Source organism: Eucalyptus grandis, chromosome 9 (assembly GCF_016545825.1).
Source record: "Eucalyptus grandis isolate ANBG69807.140 chromosome 9, ASM1654582v1, whole genome shotgun sequence".
In the NCBI taxonomy this organism is placed as follows: Eukaryota; Viridiplantae; Streptophyta; class Magnoliopsida; order Myrtales; family Myrtaceae; genus Eucalyptus; species Eucalyptus grandis.
Window position 1 is genome coordinate 1,201,250 of NC_052620.1, and position 16,596 is coordinate 1,217,845.

The 16,596-nt window shown below is 40.8% G+C and overlaps 1 protein-coding gene across 1 annotated transcript; it reads right to left on the reverse strand.

The window, feature by feature from the left end:
- LOC104418016 (protease Do-like 10, mitochondrial) lies at positions 1–8,458 on the reverse strand. Its single transcript, XM_010029224.3, has 8 exons — positions 8,012–8,458; positions 7,678–7,923; positions 7,410–7,605; positions 6,108–6,367; positions 5,618–5,745; positions 1,468–1,668; positions 1,028–1,078; positions 1–617 (listed from the first exon to the last, which is right to left on the reverse strand). Exons 1-8 carry the CDS (start codon positions 8,319–8,321, stop codon positions 405–407), a joined length of 1,605 nt encoding a protein of 534 aa, XP_010027526.1. The 5' UTR covers positions 8,322–8,458; the 3' UTR covers positions 1–404.
- Between the last annotated feature and the right edge of the window lie 8,138 nt (positions 8,459–16,596).

Genomic DNA, 16,596 nt, shown 5'->3' on the forward strand with positions numbered 1-16,596 from the left:
GAAGCATGAAGAAAAACATAGGAATCTGAACAAGTTCACTGCCAAAAGTATATAAGAATATAATCACTTTGTGTGTCATCCATAACAAGTCAGTTTACCTTCGGTTTCAATGTAAAGATCCACCTTCACTCTCCGTCCGCCACCAATTCCAATAATTCGACACTCTCCTCTCCGGCCAGTCGCAAAACCACAATTCCTCCTCCCCCTCAGCCGACGTCCTTCGCTAGAACAGTTTCCACTTTATTAATTATTGACTAACTCATCACACATCAAGTAGAACAATAAGTGAATCAGAATCCATAGAAAAGGCAAAGCTCTTATGATACACCAAATCTGGCTTTAGGCTTCGGTCTAGTCTTCCTTGCTTTTTTATCAATGAAATCAGCCGACGCAATGAGATCAGCCTACGCAGCTGACACAATGAGATCAGCCGACGCAATGGAGGGTATATTATAACGCGCCCGAATTGTAGAGGTGGCAGTTTTCGCCTCACTATACTTGAGTACAATTACCCTTTCCTCGTCCAAATCAAATCGTATGCTTGGGGCAGTGCAATGCTCCACAAGCTCGTACAAATGCCTCAAATTTTGAATTTCAATTTCATTGACCTTCCTCACCTGCCAATAAGAAAATGAGAGTAGTAGTTAATTACTCAAGTTTCACAAAAAACAGGACAACTTCCTGGTGGAGAAAAAAAAAAAAAGAAAAAAAAAAACAGCGGCCATAACCCACTATGATCAGATGCATATTGGCTTAAAATAGATACCCAGAAGCAATTTGTAAGTTGGCCAGACTAAAAATTGACAGCATGATTTTCTTCATAATGCTTGTTTTGATTTTCTTTTCTACCTTCATTTTTTCCAATTGGTCGGTACTATTAAAATGGCAAGATTGATTGTACGTGTCACAAAGAAATCACAACCGTTGAATTCTACCCTTCCAATTTCTTGAAGTGACCCAGGAAATTTCCTCCGTTTATTGAAACACAAGTTCAATAATGAAATCTGTCGACCTAGGATGCAGATACCTGTAATGCTGCAAGATTTCCATACCCCTCAGTGATGTCATCCATCAGGACCTGTAGCAGTGAGCATTTGTTAGTAATTCAAATATAGACTTTAGATTTACCTCTCCAGTCTTCTTTCACGTCCTATAATAGTTTCAACAGATTGAGTTTTTAGGACATTAAAATAGTTTGAGATATCTGGCTATTCCCCCCACTGCCACCTTTTGCACTTGATGAAAAGGAGCATGGTTACCAACTGATATCACATCTTGCAGTCACAATGACCAAGTATTAGACTGAAAGAAAGGCTTCTCATATCACTTACATCATTCATTAAGTTCAGCATATACATCCCTCCTAGCTTTTAATCAAACACAGGTTCTCGATCACCCTATCTAACAAAAACTTACTGCTGATAAAAGAAGTCAACAACCTCTAGTAGAATGTGGAAGAATACAAACCATCGAAATAATAACGATTTCTTGGCCAGCATTTCTTGGAAGTTCCTCCAGTGCAAGTTGCCACAACCGCCGAGGCAACATGCTATACCGGTCAGCATATTCGTGAAGGTAGGGTTGGGTGAGTGAAGTGAATATCAGACCCCCAAAAATGAAATAACTTGGATGCTTGTCAAACTGATGTACTGGAACTAAAGGTTGCAACTGCGAAATCCATTATTTTTCAAATGTTAGCAACTGTAACAGTCTTCCTAAATTCTCTCTTTGCTGATGAGGCAAGCACATTGTTATGACCAACGTGGAAACTACAACGAAATTGAAACTAAGAAAAATAAAAGAACACACAAATTTACATGGAAAACCCTTGCCGGAAAAATAACAGGAAATGAGAAGCAAAATCCGCTATAGAAAATTCAAGAATTACAAAAGATGGCTCAAAAACCTCAAGACTCTTGCTGTCTCTACTTCTAAACCCAATCATTTGAGAAAAACAATATTTATACTGCTCCAGTGTTGGTAGCAGAGGGCTTGGGTGAAGCTCCATTTATTTTTTCTCAAGTCGGTTCACCACAACTTTCAATTCAGGTATTAAAACTCAATTTGGGTTGAATACCTGAAACAGAATTCAAGACACACTCAACACACACATACAAAAATCAATCAACATATACTTAGGACACAAACAGGTGGTAACTGTAGGGGCTACTGAGTACATCCTGTTGTGGAAACTCTCCAAGATGATTTTGAAAATTGACAAAACTTTTCTTAATTAACTTATGATCCTGATCACAAGTTTTTCCAAGTGGTATTTCTGGAATAAATTATCAGACTTTATCAGGATTCATAGTCGCATTGAAGATCTATTTATCATATTTTTGATAATTAGAATCAACGTGATAAGGATTATGATCAGACACATTGAGGAGATCTAAAACCGTCGAGCAACGGCTAGTAAATTGGCATGGATTTCTTACTATATATATTGATTATCTAGAAGGAAAGCATAGCAAATATAATCTTTCTAAACATGAAGCATCGAGAATGTTGGATCAATCAATTGGAGATGAAACGTTCTTTCTTAACAAAGAACTCAACTTATGTGAAGCAAATCTGTTGTACGGGCAGCAGAATCAATGGGAGACTTCATTCTTGGCATTCTTGAGGCAATTGGATCTTCTAGTGTCATTCTAGTCCAATGGATTGATTGGATGAATGATCCTCAGAGGTTCTGTCCAACAATCAGCTTGGACACCGAGGAGTACTAAAGGAGGTCGTGATGTTGAAGGAAAAGTAAGAGAGATTTTTCAAAGTCTAAAATTCCATAGTTTCAAGAGAGCTTCATCCTTACACATTCATCTCCATGAGCTTAAATCTATAATCACTTAAAGGTTGTTGGAGTGTGAGATCAGAAGATTTGATCACGCTTACTTGAGTCGAGAAAACTCAATTGTTGTAATCTTTGATCGGTTCTTTAGTGAAATCCAACCAATAGACTGTCAGCGCGGGATAGTGGATGTACACTTAAATTGGTAAGATTTGACCACTGCACATCTTGTTACCAGATGATGTCCTTTTGCAATATTAAATTCGATTATCTTTTAAATTCCGCATATTCACCTATTCACCCCCCTCTAGGTGATAATTCTAGCCCTAACACATCCATCATTGCTCCAAGCCATGCAGTTAGAATGGGCTCATGTAAAATGCAAAGAATGACAGAATTATCCCATCAGGGCGAGCCTTGGAGGGTAGCAAGTTATTTTGATCATTCTTATGCTCTACTTCAGTTAGAGATCGATGAAGTTAAATCCAAGAAGTCTCAAGTACTTCCGGACATATCATGAGGAGTATAAGGGACTTTTGCATTCTGATTGGAATAAAGTGGCGACTGAATATCAAATGTATTGCTCATTGCTCATTAAAAAAGAGGTTCTTCTGGTGCTTTGCCTGAGAAAGCTGAAATAAAAAAACTTGAGCTTGCTGCTCTCCAGCATGCTCTGAGGAGTAATCCCTCTGAGAGTCTAACTGAGGAAGAGCAGAAAATCAGACCTCAATTGGGGCATCTGCAGCAAACTGAGGATGCTTTCTATAAACGAAAATCTAGAATTACCTGGCTAAAGCTTGGTGATCCAAACACCGGCTTTTCTCATTAGTTGGTGAAAGAGAGAACTTTGGGGAGTGCAATTAGATCTCCAGTGGCCAGTCATGGAAGTATCATATTAGAAGCATGATGAAATTGTGGCAGAACCTGTGGGCTTTTATTAAGACTTACCGGGTGCTCCAGATGTTAATTGCTCCAGTGGAATTATCTCTTAGCTGAAGAAATTGCTCGACTCTAACCTTTCTGACGATCTAAGGATCTCATGGGTGCTTCTATTACAGGTGAGGAAATCCAAGCCTCTTTGGTCTGGCCCTGAATGGGTTTCCCTCTCATTTCTCTAAAGATTCTTGGCCTATCAATGGTAGGGATTTTAGGGCTGTTATACTTAGCTTCTTTCAGGGTAATCAACGGGTGAAAGCAGCTAAGTTTACTGGTATCACTTTGGTCCCTAAAGTCCACAATGCCTCTAGAATGGCTGATTATAAGCCTGTCTCCTGCTGGATGTTGTCTACAAATGGATAATTAAAATCCTACGTTAATAAGAATTAACGAGCTTTCATCAAGGGTAGGAAAATCGCTGAGAATATCTTGCTTGCTCCTGAAGATGTTAAGCCCTATCACAAGAAAGAAGTTGTCTTCTAGAAGTGTTATAAAGGCAGATCTTAAGAAGGTCTTTGCTTAAGTGCATTGGCCTTTTTATTTCAACGTCATGGCTGCATTGGTTTTCCCTAAAAATTTTACATTACTTCTGCATGCTTCTCTGTTACTCTTTAGTGGTGGCCTTGAGGGTTATTTTCAAGGTGGTAAGGATCTCAGGCAAGGCAACCCAGAGTTTTCTTAAGGTGATTGAAGTGTTATGTAAGGCTGCTACGCAAGGAAAGCTGAAGTTTCATCCTTTGTGCTAAAAATCAAGATCACTCATCTTTGTTTTGCTGATGACATTTTGACACTAACTAATGGGTGTGTTGAGGCTCCAAAGGAGACATTGGAAACGTTTCAGTGCTTCTATAACCTTTCAAGGTTAAAGTTGAACACATGAAAACTGCAATGTACACTTCTGGAGTCTCTGAAGCTAATCTGGGGGAGATGGTCCAGCTGAGTGGTTTTAAAAGAGCTTCTCCACCTGTTAAGTATTTAGGGCTTCCTTTAATATCGGGGAAGCTATCTGAAGCTGATTGCAAAGCCTTAATTGAGAGACTTTTGAGTTGCTTAAGAAGCTGGACAGCTAGGAGGCTGTCTTTTGCTGGCAGGTTACAACTCGTAAGCTCAGTCCTATGTAGCATTGTCTCTTATTGGTGCGTTATCTTTATTATGACCAAAAAAGGTCATCGAAACAATAGAAAGGCGCTGTAATTCCTTTCTTCGAACTGGTACTGATGACAAGTTGAGAGGATTGAAAGTGCAATGGACTGGCCTACCGCAAGATCAGATGATTTGGTCTTGATTCAATCATCTTTGTGTGACTCTATCTACCAACTCAAGACAGCCTGATAATGTCCACTAGACTATTGTATTTTCAAAGAAGCAAAGAAAGTGGAGGGCTTGCTAATTTGATTCTCCACGAATCCACCAAAGCAAAGCTTCATATGCTAACTGACTTGAACACACACCAGCCACAAAGGATAGGATGAGAAAGTGGTTTTCTTTTATGAAATTTGCATTATGAGGAATGGGTCACAAATGAGTTAAATGGGTCAATTTGGGTCGGACCATTTACGACCCGACCCAAATTGAATCCGATCCGCCCTTTGACAGGTTCCGCCCTTTGACAGGTCTACTCTTAGCCAATCAAAGAAACCAAATCTCCATCCTCAACACAGAATCACCAATCCACAAGATGAATTAGGGGATCATCAATCCGCCTGCTATTTTCTCACTGTAGAATTGTCTAAGGTGAACAAACTTTTAACTCTTCTAATTTGGCTTTACATGTTAGTATATATTAAACTTTCTTTGCCATTCATGAACAGTACCTGCTCACAAATATATGGTATCGTGCAAACATAACTAAGACATTAATCAGAAAGAAGAAAAAAAGTCAGAATGACTTACTGGTCGGAGGGTTATGTTGACTTTACACTCTATTTCCTTCCGAAGAACTTTGATTAAGGCCACTTCATTGGGCTTCTTCATGGATGCCAAATGATCAAAGTTAACGCGCTCTCTGTGCCGGAAAGTAACTGCAATATGCATCGCATAAAAGGAACACTATCTTTAAAAACAAAAAAAACAAAAACAAAATAAACAAAACAAAAAACAAAAAACTCAAAAGCAAAGCCATTAGAAAAGCCCAGTGTCACAAAGACAAAAAGCCAGGTACACGCGTCTCACTAGTACAAACTCAGAGATTGAAATCAGTGAGATGCCAAAGGGGAAAAAAATGCATGGCCCATTGAGGGTGGATATGAGCAAAGCCAGCGTGGTTATGAAATTAGTAATATCCATGTATTTTGACTAGCACGAATTATATTAACACAAAGATATTCACTGCTATTACTCTGATGGTAAACTATGGCTGAATGCTACAATTGTATGAACATACCTGTTCCGTCATTTGCCACAGGCACGCCATCAAATTCAAGGATTATATCATCCTTCTCGAGGAACCTATAAGCATCTGAAAGAAGGTTGATGCTGCTTACAAGAACTCCAGTCATTTCTGGACGCATCCCGAAGTAGTCTCTCAGATGAGAATTTTCAATTGGCTGGCATGACAAGCCAAGGGAGCAAAATCCTGTGTATTTTCCACTTTCGTCAACACCAGATATGAAGCGTTCGATTACTGGAACCGGAACTATGTATCTGCAAAACACGGTTAAAAAATTAGTGGAGAACTAAGAGAAATAATTTATGAGAGTTACAAGAAAAAATACCTCCAAAATAGTGATCACAACTTTAGCAATTCCAACCACCTATATTCACTATTTTGGCTACTAGAAGGATGGTAACTTCAAAACCAATCCAAGATAGAAAGAGCTATCTTTTAAACCCTCACATGTTCAGTACATAAAAATGTGATCTTTAATTATATGTACTTATTCTATGGCATATAATGATGATGATCTGCATGAAGTACTCTTAGCGATATAGTTCTGTGATGGCAATTAAAAGAAAAAGAATTCATTAAGTATCCACATGATACCTTTCTAGGTACACAACCATGCATTTGAAGCTAGAAGGAGTGCAACAGCAAAGGCCACTCTATGAGGCAGATCCAAACACTCAGGTGCATGATAAGAAGCTCATGCTAAAAAGTTGCACTGTCCTTAATATCGCAACTGAACTTTTTGCTTAAATGAAGTCCGAGAAGAGGCTTTTTGGGCAGAGCAGTAGCCACAGGAACACTGGCAGGATACAAGAAGGTCGATGATTTGCTGTTGAGGTGATAGCTTTCTCCATCCATGAAACAGGACAGATATTCACATGATCGTGTGAAGATAGAAAATAGCATGAATCAACAACTCAAGCACATTTTGACTAGGATTCTTGACGCATGCTAGATAACAATCAAATTGGACAAAGAGGAATGAACAGTTTGAGTAAGTATATCCATCGATAAGCAAACAGCGGATTCTACTCAACTTAGATTGACAGTTTCTAGGGGAAAGTCCAAAAAGAAATTATTCATGTACGGTAGCTCTACACAGAACACAAAGTGAGTCGATTGGAATTCAACAAGATAAAATGGTTTGGCATAATTTTTAAGCTCTAAGTGTATGAGGAAGTTCTAACAGAATAAATGCAAACGTGAGAAAAGGGGGAATAAAGCAAGGTCAGTGCAATATATGTCTAGTATGCAGAGGGTGACCAATGTTCTCATCATAAAAAGAACAGGAGAACGCACCCAATATTCTCAGAACCGGTTTGGCTCTGGAAAGCTACACCAACAACTTTACCACCGATGAGAGCAGGGCCCCCACTATATCCCGGCTTTATAGCTGCCTCAAGTTGGATTGCAAGAAGTTGAGTCGCACCATGCACATATTGAGTAGGCTCAACTCTGGAGACAATGCCTTTGGTCATGGAAATATTGTCCCCACCTACAGCGAGGTAAGAGCTAACTCGTTACTCACTAATGGTGCAATATGGGTCGGGAATTGAGCAGCGAGTACCTTGAGGATACCCAACCACAGTTATTTCATCTTGTAGGAACGGAATGCCTCCAAGCTCCAAGAAACGCATGCCCGCCCAGAACTCTTCACCGTCCACCTCTAGAATGGCCAAGTCACATTCATGACCAGCAGAAAGGACACGGGCCTTATACTTGGTAGCCAACCCAGGCTTTGTAACTTGAATGAACGTATGCTCTGCAACTACATGAGCGCTGGTGATAATTCTTTTCCCAGGAATGGCAAATCCTTGGGTTCAGACAGCAGGGAAATAGATTAGATTGCAGGGGGTGAAAGAAAACAAGGGTCAAACAGGAACAAGAGGAAGGGTGCCCACCAGAACCCCAAGCCTGGCGAGGGGGCTTGTTCTGCCAGGGAAGTACGTAGTCGGGGCTGCTGAAGACGGTGAAAATCTTGACCACCGAGTCTAATGCTGTTTCTATCTCCGAAGTTGGGGCGCTCTCGTCTCCACGGGAGATGCTCGAGAGGGCGCGCGAGGGAGGAATCCGACCCAAATTGGGACTGGAAGCGGAGGCGACACTAAATGGGAAATCATGATCTTTGGGAAGGGAAGGAAAAGGTAAGGAGTTCCTCCGATAGTAAGGATCGCCGTTGGGCATAGGTGGTATTAGAAATTGGGGAGCCATCTTCAACAGGTCCAGAAATTACCAGCTGCGCCGAAGATGGAGGGTTTAGCGGGCGCAAGCATAAGGCTTTACATCCATGGAAGTCGCGTTTTTTCTTCTTCTTCTTCTTCTTTTTTGTCAAAGGTTGAACAAGGGTTGACGCGTTTTCCTCTCGCCATGATCGTCGGTCCATTCCATAGGCGACACGTCGCGCCTTCATCGTCCTTGTGTCCGACCCCACGCCAACCACCATTATGGAGGGAGCGTGCCGCCGGCGAAGGGATAGAGCGCGCAATCGAAGGAAGAGAGAGGATGGGGGGTCTTTTATTCTTCTACTTGTCGTCTGTCTGTCTGTCTGTCTGTCTGTCTCTGTCTGTCTGCCTCTCTCCATCGGGATATCGGATTTAAATAACAACAATTAAAGCATCTCTCTCTCCGGTTAAATCGGAACATTAAGAAAAAAGAAGGTTATGATCAAGAACGTTTGCCCAATTAAGATCCCACAACTTTCATCCGGGAAACAAATTTACCCGCGTCTTATGGATAATTTGGCCACGGTTAGATATGTTGCTAGGCTCTACTTCTGTGATGCCATTAATCGGGCAGTGACGAATGCCATGTCGATCAATGTGCTGAAAGTTGCAAACAATATAAATTGTCATTTTCTTTGTTTTTCTTCTTCTTTTGTTTTTTTTTAGGGGAGAGGAGAGAGAGATTTGCGGCTTTAGGATTTAGGATCTTGAAAGTCAAAAATCAATTTGTGAAGGGCAGAGTGAATGTTAAAAAACTTCAATTTGGGTCCCGATTCCATCAATCAGAGAAAGTAGAGGGGAGAGAGAAGGGCGCTCAAGCAAGCAAAATTAGGACTAGGGTTCTCAAGCAAAATCAGACCTGGGGAGAAATCTCAATTTGATTTTGTGAAGCCTTAGCTCAAAGAACGTCTTTTTTTTTTTTAATTAAAATGGAGGGCGCAATCCTCTTTAAGTTAACCAAAGTCTAAACTACATTGATGATGCGGTAGTCACCGTTGGTCACGTCATCCTTCATTTGATAGATTGAATGCCACGAAAGCGAAGTTTAATGGTGGCAAGATCTATCCCCGGAAAAAAAAAATTGGCTCTTCATTTTTTTTTCCTTTTGGGAAAATCACTTGTGATCATGATAGCCACTTCTCACATTAACTTTTCAGATAAACTAGTAGCCTTGAAAAGTTATTATCACGTGGCCAAGTAAAATATTATCATCTTAATCATAATCATTGGGACTTATGTCAGGATTTACATCATTGACAATGGAGACAAACTTGATCTACATAATCTATAAAAGTTATTACTTTGTTTGATAGGTCGCCGGCCACAGACAAGGGGCGTCGGCCCTTGCCCAAATCTAGGCAAGGGCTAAATCCCTCAACCATTGGCTAGCAAGGGCCTCTGCACCCTCGTCAGCCACAATTGAAGGCGCAACAACCTTGCTCGTGGCGGGCGGGGGTGCGGCAACCCTCGCCCAAATCCAGACGAGGGTGCGGCGGCCCTCGCCCAAATCCAAGCGAGGACCACGACTGATGTGGACATCGAGCCATATCGAGGAGGAGGTGCTAGGGACCCATTGTCTATTCCTACTGGTTCGATTACTCAAGCGCGGGCCAAGCAATTCAGGCAAGCTGTTGGTATCATGGTTCGTGATCTTCGGTGTGGATATGACATTTGATCAAATCTTGAAGAATTTTGGAAATCTTGGTGCAATTTGATTATATGGACACCAAGTCAAATATATATATTTTCTTGTTTAGGAATATTCTAGAATATGACGCATTATATTTCTAGAGTTGGTTCTAGGGTTTGTGTGGCGGCTAGAAGGCCTATATATAAGATTGACTGAATTTCTTTGGGGATAGAGATATTTTACTTTGAGAAAAAATTGAGAGATTCTCTTCTACTGTTTTTTTTTTTTTTAGGACTTGACCTAATCAAGGTTCTCTTATGACGGTCGATTTGACTTATCAAGCGAGATAGTGAATTTTTTTGCTTGTGGCGTCTATAACGTTGGTTGGTTGACATGCGTTCGTCAACAGATCACGTTCATACGAGATTGCCAATCACAAGTTCGATTGGAGGTCGAGGTTCGCAATTCGCACCATCCGGGCCTTCATAGAACGATCTTTCCGCATCAATTCACATCAATTGGTATTAGAGCTTACTTCTACAAGGTCTATTTATCTTTAATTTTCTGTTTATATTCAGCAATTTGAGATTTATTGAGCTAGGGTTTCGGTTCTAGCCAATTTAGGGATCCGATTGCTTTTGTGCTTCCATATGAAGTCGTTTGTTGTTAGTTTTAATTTTTTTCTAGCATCTTAAATTGTATCTGAGTTCGTCAAAAAAAAAAAAGAAAGAGAAAGAAAATGCACACAAAAAAAAAAAAAGTGCGCAAGAGAAAAAAAAACAGATTCGGCTGAAAAAAATAGCCAAACAAAAAAAAAAAAAAAAAAAAAAAAACAAGAAGCGACTCGTTTGTTAGTGGACCGAATTGAAACAAAATCAGTAGATATTTGCATTTCAATTGGAATTTCGAAAATTGTACTTGTTGGTTTGAAATTGTTACTTGTTGAAACAAAATCAATAGTAATCTAATCTTGTTTGATTAGTTTGATTGATTGTTGTGAGGAGGTTGAGAGACAGGTTTTGAGTCTGATAAAGAGCTTGTGAAAAGAGAATACGAGAGAAAAAAAAGGTAAGAATGTGCAAGCTTAATTGAGGGTGGAAAAAGCTTAGACTTGAGTTAAACACGCGGGGAGTGACAAACACTTTGAGAGAAACATGTGAGTGAGCGATTGGTGAGGATTTCTGTGACTAACGTTTACTTGCAGGTCTAAAATATGTCGCGCGAAGAAAGTGTGAATCAAAGGGAGGTTGACTCCATACGAAGGGATGAAGCGCTCGTGGAAAGCATCCAGTAATTGAGGGTTGTAGTGGAGGAGCTTAGTGGCCGAATGATGTGGAATCGAGTGAGGGTTGACGGTGGCTGAGAGATACCTTGAGGAAGACCGCAACATCAACGAGATGCCTCTAGAACACAACATAGAAGGCAATGGCAATATGATGATGATGAGGCCGACATAGAGGATGATCGAGATGCTCGATTTGATAGGTGGAATGGAGGCCGAAGGTTTAGACACCGAGGAGATGATGAACTTGGCAACATCAAGATGAAGATTCCTTCATTCCAAGGGAAGAATGATCCCAATGCGTATCTAGAGTGGGAGAAATACATGGAGATGGCATTTGATTGCCAATGATACTTTGAGCTCAAAAAGGTATAAATTGCAGTTATTGAATTTACTAATTATGCTATAATTTGGTGGGATCAACTTGTGACTAGTAAGAGGAGTAATGGTGAAAGACCGATAAAGACGTGGGATGAGATGAAAGTGATGATGAGGAGGCGTTTTGTGCCAAGTCATTACCATTGAGATTTGTTTCAAAAGTTACAAAATCTCACACAAGGCAATAAGAGCGTGGAAAAGTATCACAAGGAGATGGAGATTGCCATGATCCATGCTAATGTGGTGAATGATCGTGATGCCACAATGTCAAGATTTTTGAGTGGTTTAAGCCGAGACATAGCAAGGGTGGTAGAGCTACAACATTATGTTGAATTGGAGTAATTGGTGGATAAAGCCATCAAAGTTGAGCGGCAATTGAAGTTGGACCGATATCACAAGAGTGGAGGAGGTTCAAATCAAAATTGGAGATCCAATTGGAAGAGAGATGAGAAGCCAAATTGGGGGATAAGTACACTAATGGTGCCATAAGTTGTGTACGGCGCTCACTTTGGTGCCAAAATTTTCCGTCGGATCACTTAAGTGCCAAAAAAATTGAAAAACGCTCACTTTGGTGCCAACGCCGATCTGAACCGCCGGAAATCTGACGTGGCGTTTTTTTTATTAATTTTTAGGCCGACGTGGCTTGCCGGAGAGCACAATCAACATCTAAACCACAAAAACGACGTCGTTTGGCTTTTTCCCCCAAATCGAAACCTAAATCCCCAAATTGAAGAGAGAGAGAGGCACGCCATCTTCTTCCTTGAAGAGCGACACCGGAGCGAACGGCTCCAGCAGTAACACCATCAGCGCACCAGTAGCAGCACCAACAACGGCACTAGCGGCGGCGGCGACGGCGCACCATTGCGGCACCTTCAACCCCTCTTCTTCCTCCTCCTCCTCCGCCTCGCCTCCTATTTTTTCTGCCACTTTTTGTTTCAGCAACGATCTGGTTCCCTCCTCGCTCACCTAGTCGGGCATCTACAATGGTGGCCGGCGACGGTGGCCGAGCGTTGGCGGCGAACAATGGTGGCCGAGCGGCGGAAGAAACCCTAACCCTAATTCCAACCCATATACGAGCTAAACGGCGTCATTTTTGCCGGGGTGTCCACGTAGAAGAGCAAAACGACGTCGTTTCTTGAAGAAGGATGGAAAACGACGTCGTTTAAAAGCCGAGCAACTTTTTTTTTAAAAATAAAAATGCCACGTAATCATTTTGGTCGGAATTTCTCGCCGGTGGCACCAAAGTGATCGTTTTTTCTCCGATTTGGCACTTAAGTGATCCGGCGGAAACTTTTGGCACCAAAGTGAGCGCCGTACACAACTTATGGCACCATTAGTGTACTTATCCCCCAAATTGGAGAAGAAACAACACCAAAACCGAAACCTCAAAGGAGAAGGAGAGGGACGGTAAAGTTGGAACGAATCGGTTTCAAGTAAAACCGAAAACCCTAACACTAGAACTCATGAAGTTAAATGTTTTAAGTATTTGGGTAGGCGTCATATGGCGAATCAATGTCCTAATAGAAGGGTGATGATCATGAATAGACATGGTGTTATTGAGTCTGAAAGTGAAAGGGAAGAAGAGGATGATGAGATGCCATCGTTGGAGGATTGTAGTGATGGAGAAGTGGCTATAAAAGAAGACTTATTGGTGGTTAGGTGTTCTCTAAGTGTGCAAGTAAAGGAGGAGGAGCATCATTAACAAAGAGATAACTTGTTTCATACAAGATGTGTGGTGAATGGTAAGATCTGTAGTTTGATAATTGATGGAGGTAGTTGTGCAAATGTGGCAAGTTGTATTATGGTGGATAAGTTAGGTTTGAAGACGACAAAGCACCCTAGGCCTTATAGATTTCAATGGTTAAATAATAGTGGTAAGGTGAAAGTGTCGAAGCAAGTTCGAATGCCATTTGAGATAGGGAGATACAAAGGACGAGGTAGAGTGTGATGTTGTCCCTATGCAAGCGGGTCATATCTTGCTTGGAAGACAATGGCAATATGATCGAAAGGTACATCATGATGGGTATACTAATTGTTATTTATTGGTGATGAATCAAAAGACTTATACATTGGCACCAATGACACCTAATGAGGTGTATCATGATCAGTTAAAGTTACAACTGATATTGCTAGTATGAGTACCTAGAGGGGGGTGAATAGGTATATAAAAGATTTTTCTTCAACAATCGCACAATACTAGACAATTGATGGATTTTAGACAAACGATAATCAACGTAAGACTGAGAGAAGAGAAAATTGAACACACGGTTTATAGTGATTCGGCTTATATCAAGCCTACGTCCACTCTTCTTCACTGACAGCCTATTGGCTGGATTCCACTATGAACAAAGAGAGTTACAGCACAGCTTTGCCTTGATTCCACAGTGTAGATGTTCTACCACACCTCCTCAAGATTTCTCACAAATATAGACTCTCTTTTGTATACAAGTATTCGCTCAAAGGAATTGTCTAAACAAAAAGGAGCTTCAGACTTTGGAATTTATCTATCGCGCACACCTTGAACAACTAAGACCGTCTTCCTTATATACTCCTTTTATGCCATCATACCCGTTGGCACTTACCAAAGGAATTCCTCCAATCTACCCATTGGACGGAATCAATTAGGAAGATTGTTCAAGCTATTAAAGGAACGTGTTGATAGCCCATCAATCATGTTCGCCCATACAATCAGGATCTCGATTTCCATAAGTAGAACCTTCCAATAATATTTAGGCAATCACCGGATCTTCAATTTATCGAGTCAATCTTCGATCAATCAAAGGACTCCGTTATGTCTTCTCCAGCCACGAGATCTTCTCCAGTTGATAAGGTTAGATCATTAACGAAATATCCAGTTCTGGATAACCTTTATTCAACGGATTAGAGGCATCAATGAGGATAGACTTTGAGTCTTGAGTCGGCTGTCCGGAGGTCTTCGGACTTTAAATATCGTAGTCGCAAGCCTTGGACTAGGCCGATAGAAACGATTTGTCAACTTCAAAACACTTCAAGAGGATTTCTCCAACAATCTCCCCATTTTTTATGGTGACAAAATTTTCCTGCAGATTTGGATATCTTTGACCTGCAAAACATTTCTCAAACACATATGCATATATTATAGAGATAAATGGCTAAAAGAATAACACTAGAATCTGCAACCACAGAAAATAGGTTAGTCTAGTATATGATAAAGCCATCCATAAGATATCAATACTAGTTTAATAGACGCAGTCAAGTCCAAGTCTAGTTCAGTTCTCATCCAAACACAAAACAAAGTCACAAAACAAAGTCAAATAGAGTTTAAACAACACAACAATCCAACAAACAGTTAAAAGTTTAATGATTGAAAGTTTTTGTTCAAATCTTGCATCTCTCCCCCTTTTTGTCATCATTAAAAAGGATGAGATGAAGTCAAGATTGCTTGGGAACGCGGACAAGCTGGAAATCTTCCATAGATTGAACGATGCCTTCCAACCTTTTAAAGTCTTCCTTTAGATGTGCAATCTCCTCACTCTTGGCATTGGCCTAATTAAAAGAACAGAAGGCTTGCATTTTATCATTCAATGAACGGGAAGAAGCTTGACCTTCATTCTTCAAGCTTTGAACCTCGCATCCCAAGGCATAAATTTGACCTTGCATCTCCAAGAGAATATCCATGATTCTACGAAAATCTGCTCCATTATCGGTCAGTACTTGCTTCGGCTCGATCGGATGGAGTAAATGCGGACGATGGTAGATCGACATAATCTCGCGAGGTTTAGCGATGAAACTTCATGACCTTCCTCTGGAAATTGAGATGCATAAACATCCTCTGGGTCTGCAGGTGAACGTCTGACTCCTTCACTTGCATCAGGATATGAGGACTTCACTCATTTCTCCTGATCTCCCCCTGTTTCTATGCCTTCATGTGGAGAAGAGTGTTCCTCGGGTTCTCCTTCTTCTCTTCTTTCTTCTTGAGTCTTTCCTCCTCTTGCTTCTTTTTCAGCTTCTCTTTCTTCTTCTTCCTTCTCCTCTTGCTTCTTTTGTCATTTGTTCCGATTCTTTACGTGGAGCAGGACGACTTAAATTCTTCAAAGCCAATGCGAGAGATGGTGATGTCTTCCTCATCATCTTCATCATCAACGAGGAGAGCTCTTCTTCTTTTGGATGGAGCAACCATGGGCTCCTTCCCTTTTCTTTTAGCTGCGAAGAGATTTGATGAGATTTGGCGAGTCTTCTCCTTGAATTTCTCCAACTCCTTGCTCGGTTCCTTCAAACGCATTTTGGTCACCATTTTCAGTCCTACCACCATATGATCGCATGGTCGAACACAAAAGATTTGTGGAGGCTGAATATTCGATGTCGAATAACTTCATAACAAGGCTTGGGTAAGGGAGTTGACCTTTGTCCTTCATCATTGCTCTATACATGTGAAACATAACGGTGTGAGAGGAGAGAAACCTTTTTCCAAAGAGGATGACATACATCGGCTTGGCCTTTGAACTTGAAACATCGGTCTTGGAAGTTGATTTCGGTCGGAGCAATTAATCACAATCTTGTGAAGCAAGATGTTGAATGCACCCATCCTTAAGTAGGTGATCTTTCATCTGTTCTCCTGTCCTTCACCAGTTCAAGTGTGGCCCGAGCAATGGAAACTTTGATTGGTTGATATCTTCCTCTTTCAACTTCTAACACATCTGCCAGCATATTCATATCCACAACATAGTCTTGGTCTTTAACGCTGAAGGAGAATCTATTCGCATCCAAAAAGCTAAGATTTGAATAGAAATATGCAGTTAATTCAGCATAAGCTTTTGTAGTGTCAGAGCAGAACTTTTCAAGTTGAAGATAACTGAACTTTTCCCTCAAGTTCATATTCACAAAGCATCCAGAAAATCAAAATCCACACTCATAGGGTTTATTACCCCACGTTTCAGCAATTTCGAGTACAGATTCTTTTGCTCCTTTGATCTGAACAAATCTCCCCTTTTTCCT

Bases quoted from the DNA above. Each gene is read 5' to 3' on its own strand.
- LOC104418016 (XM_010029224.3), bottom strand. From the start codon at position 8,321: ATGGCTCCCCAATTTCTAATACCACCTATGCCCAACGGCGATCCTTAC. The intron at 7,924-8,011 runs GTGGGCACCCTT...TCTGAACCCAAG, and splicing joins TCGCCAGGCTTGGGGTTCTG to GATTTGCCATTCCTGGGAAA. The intron at 1,669-5,617 runs GTAAGTCATTCT...TGGATTTCGCAG, and splicing joins TCAACATAACCCTCCGACCA to TTGCAACCTTTAGTTCCAGT.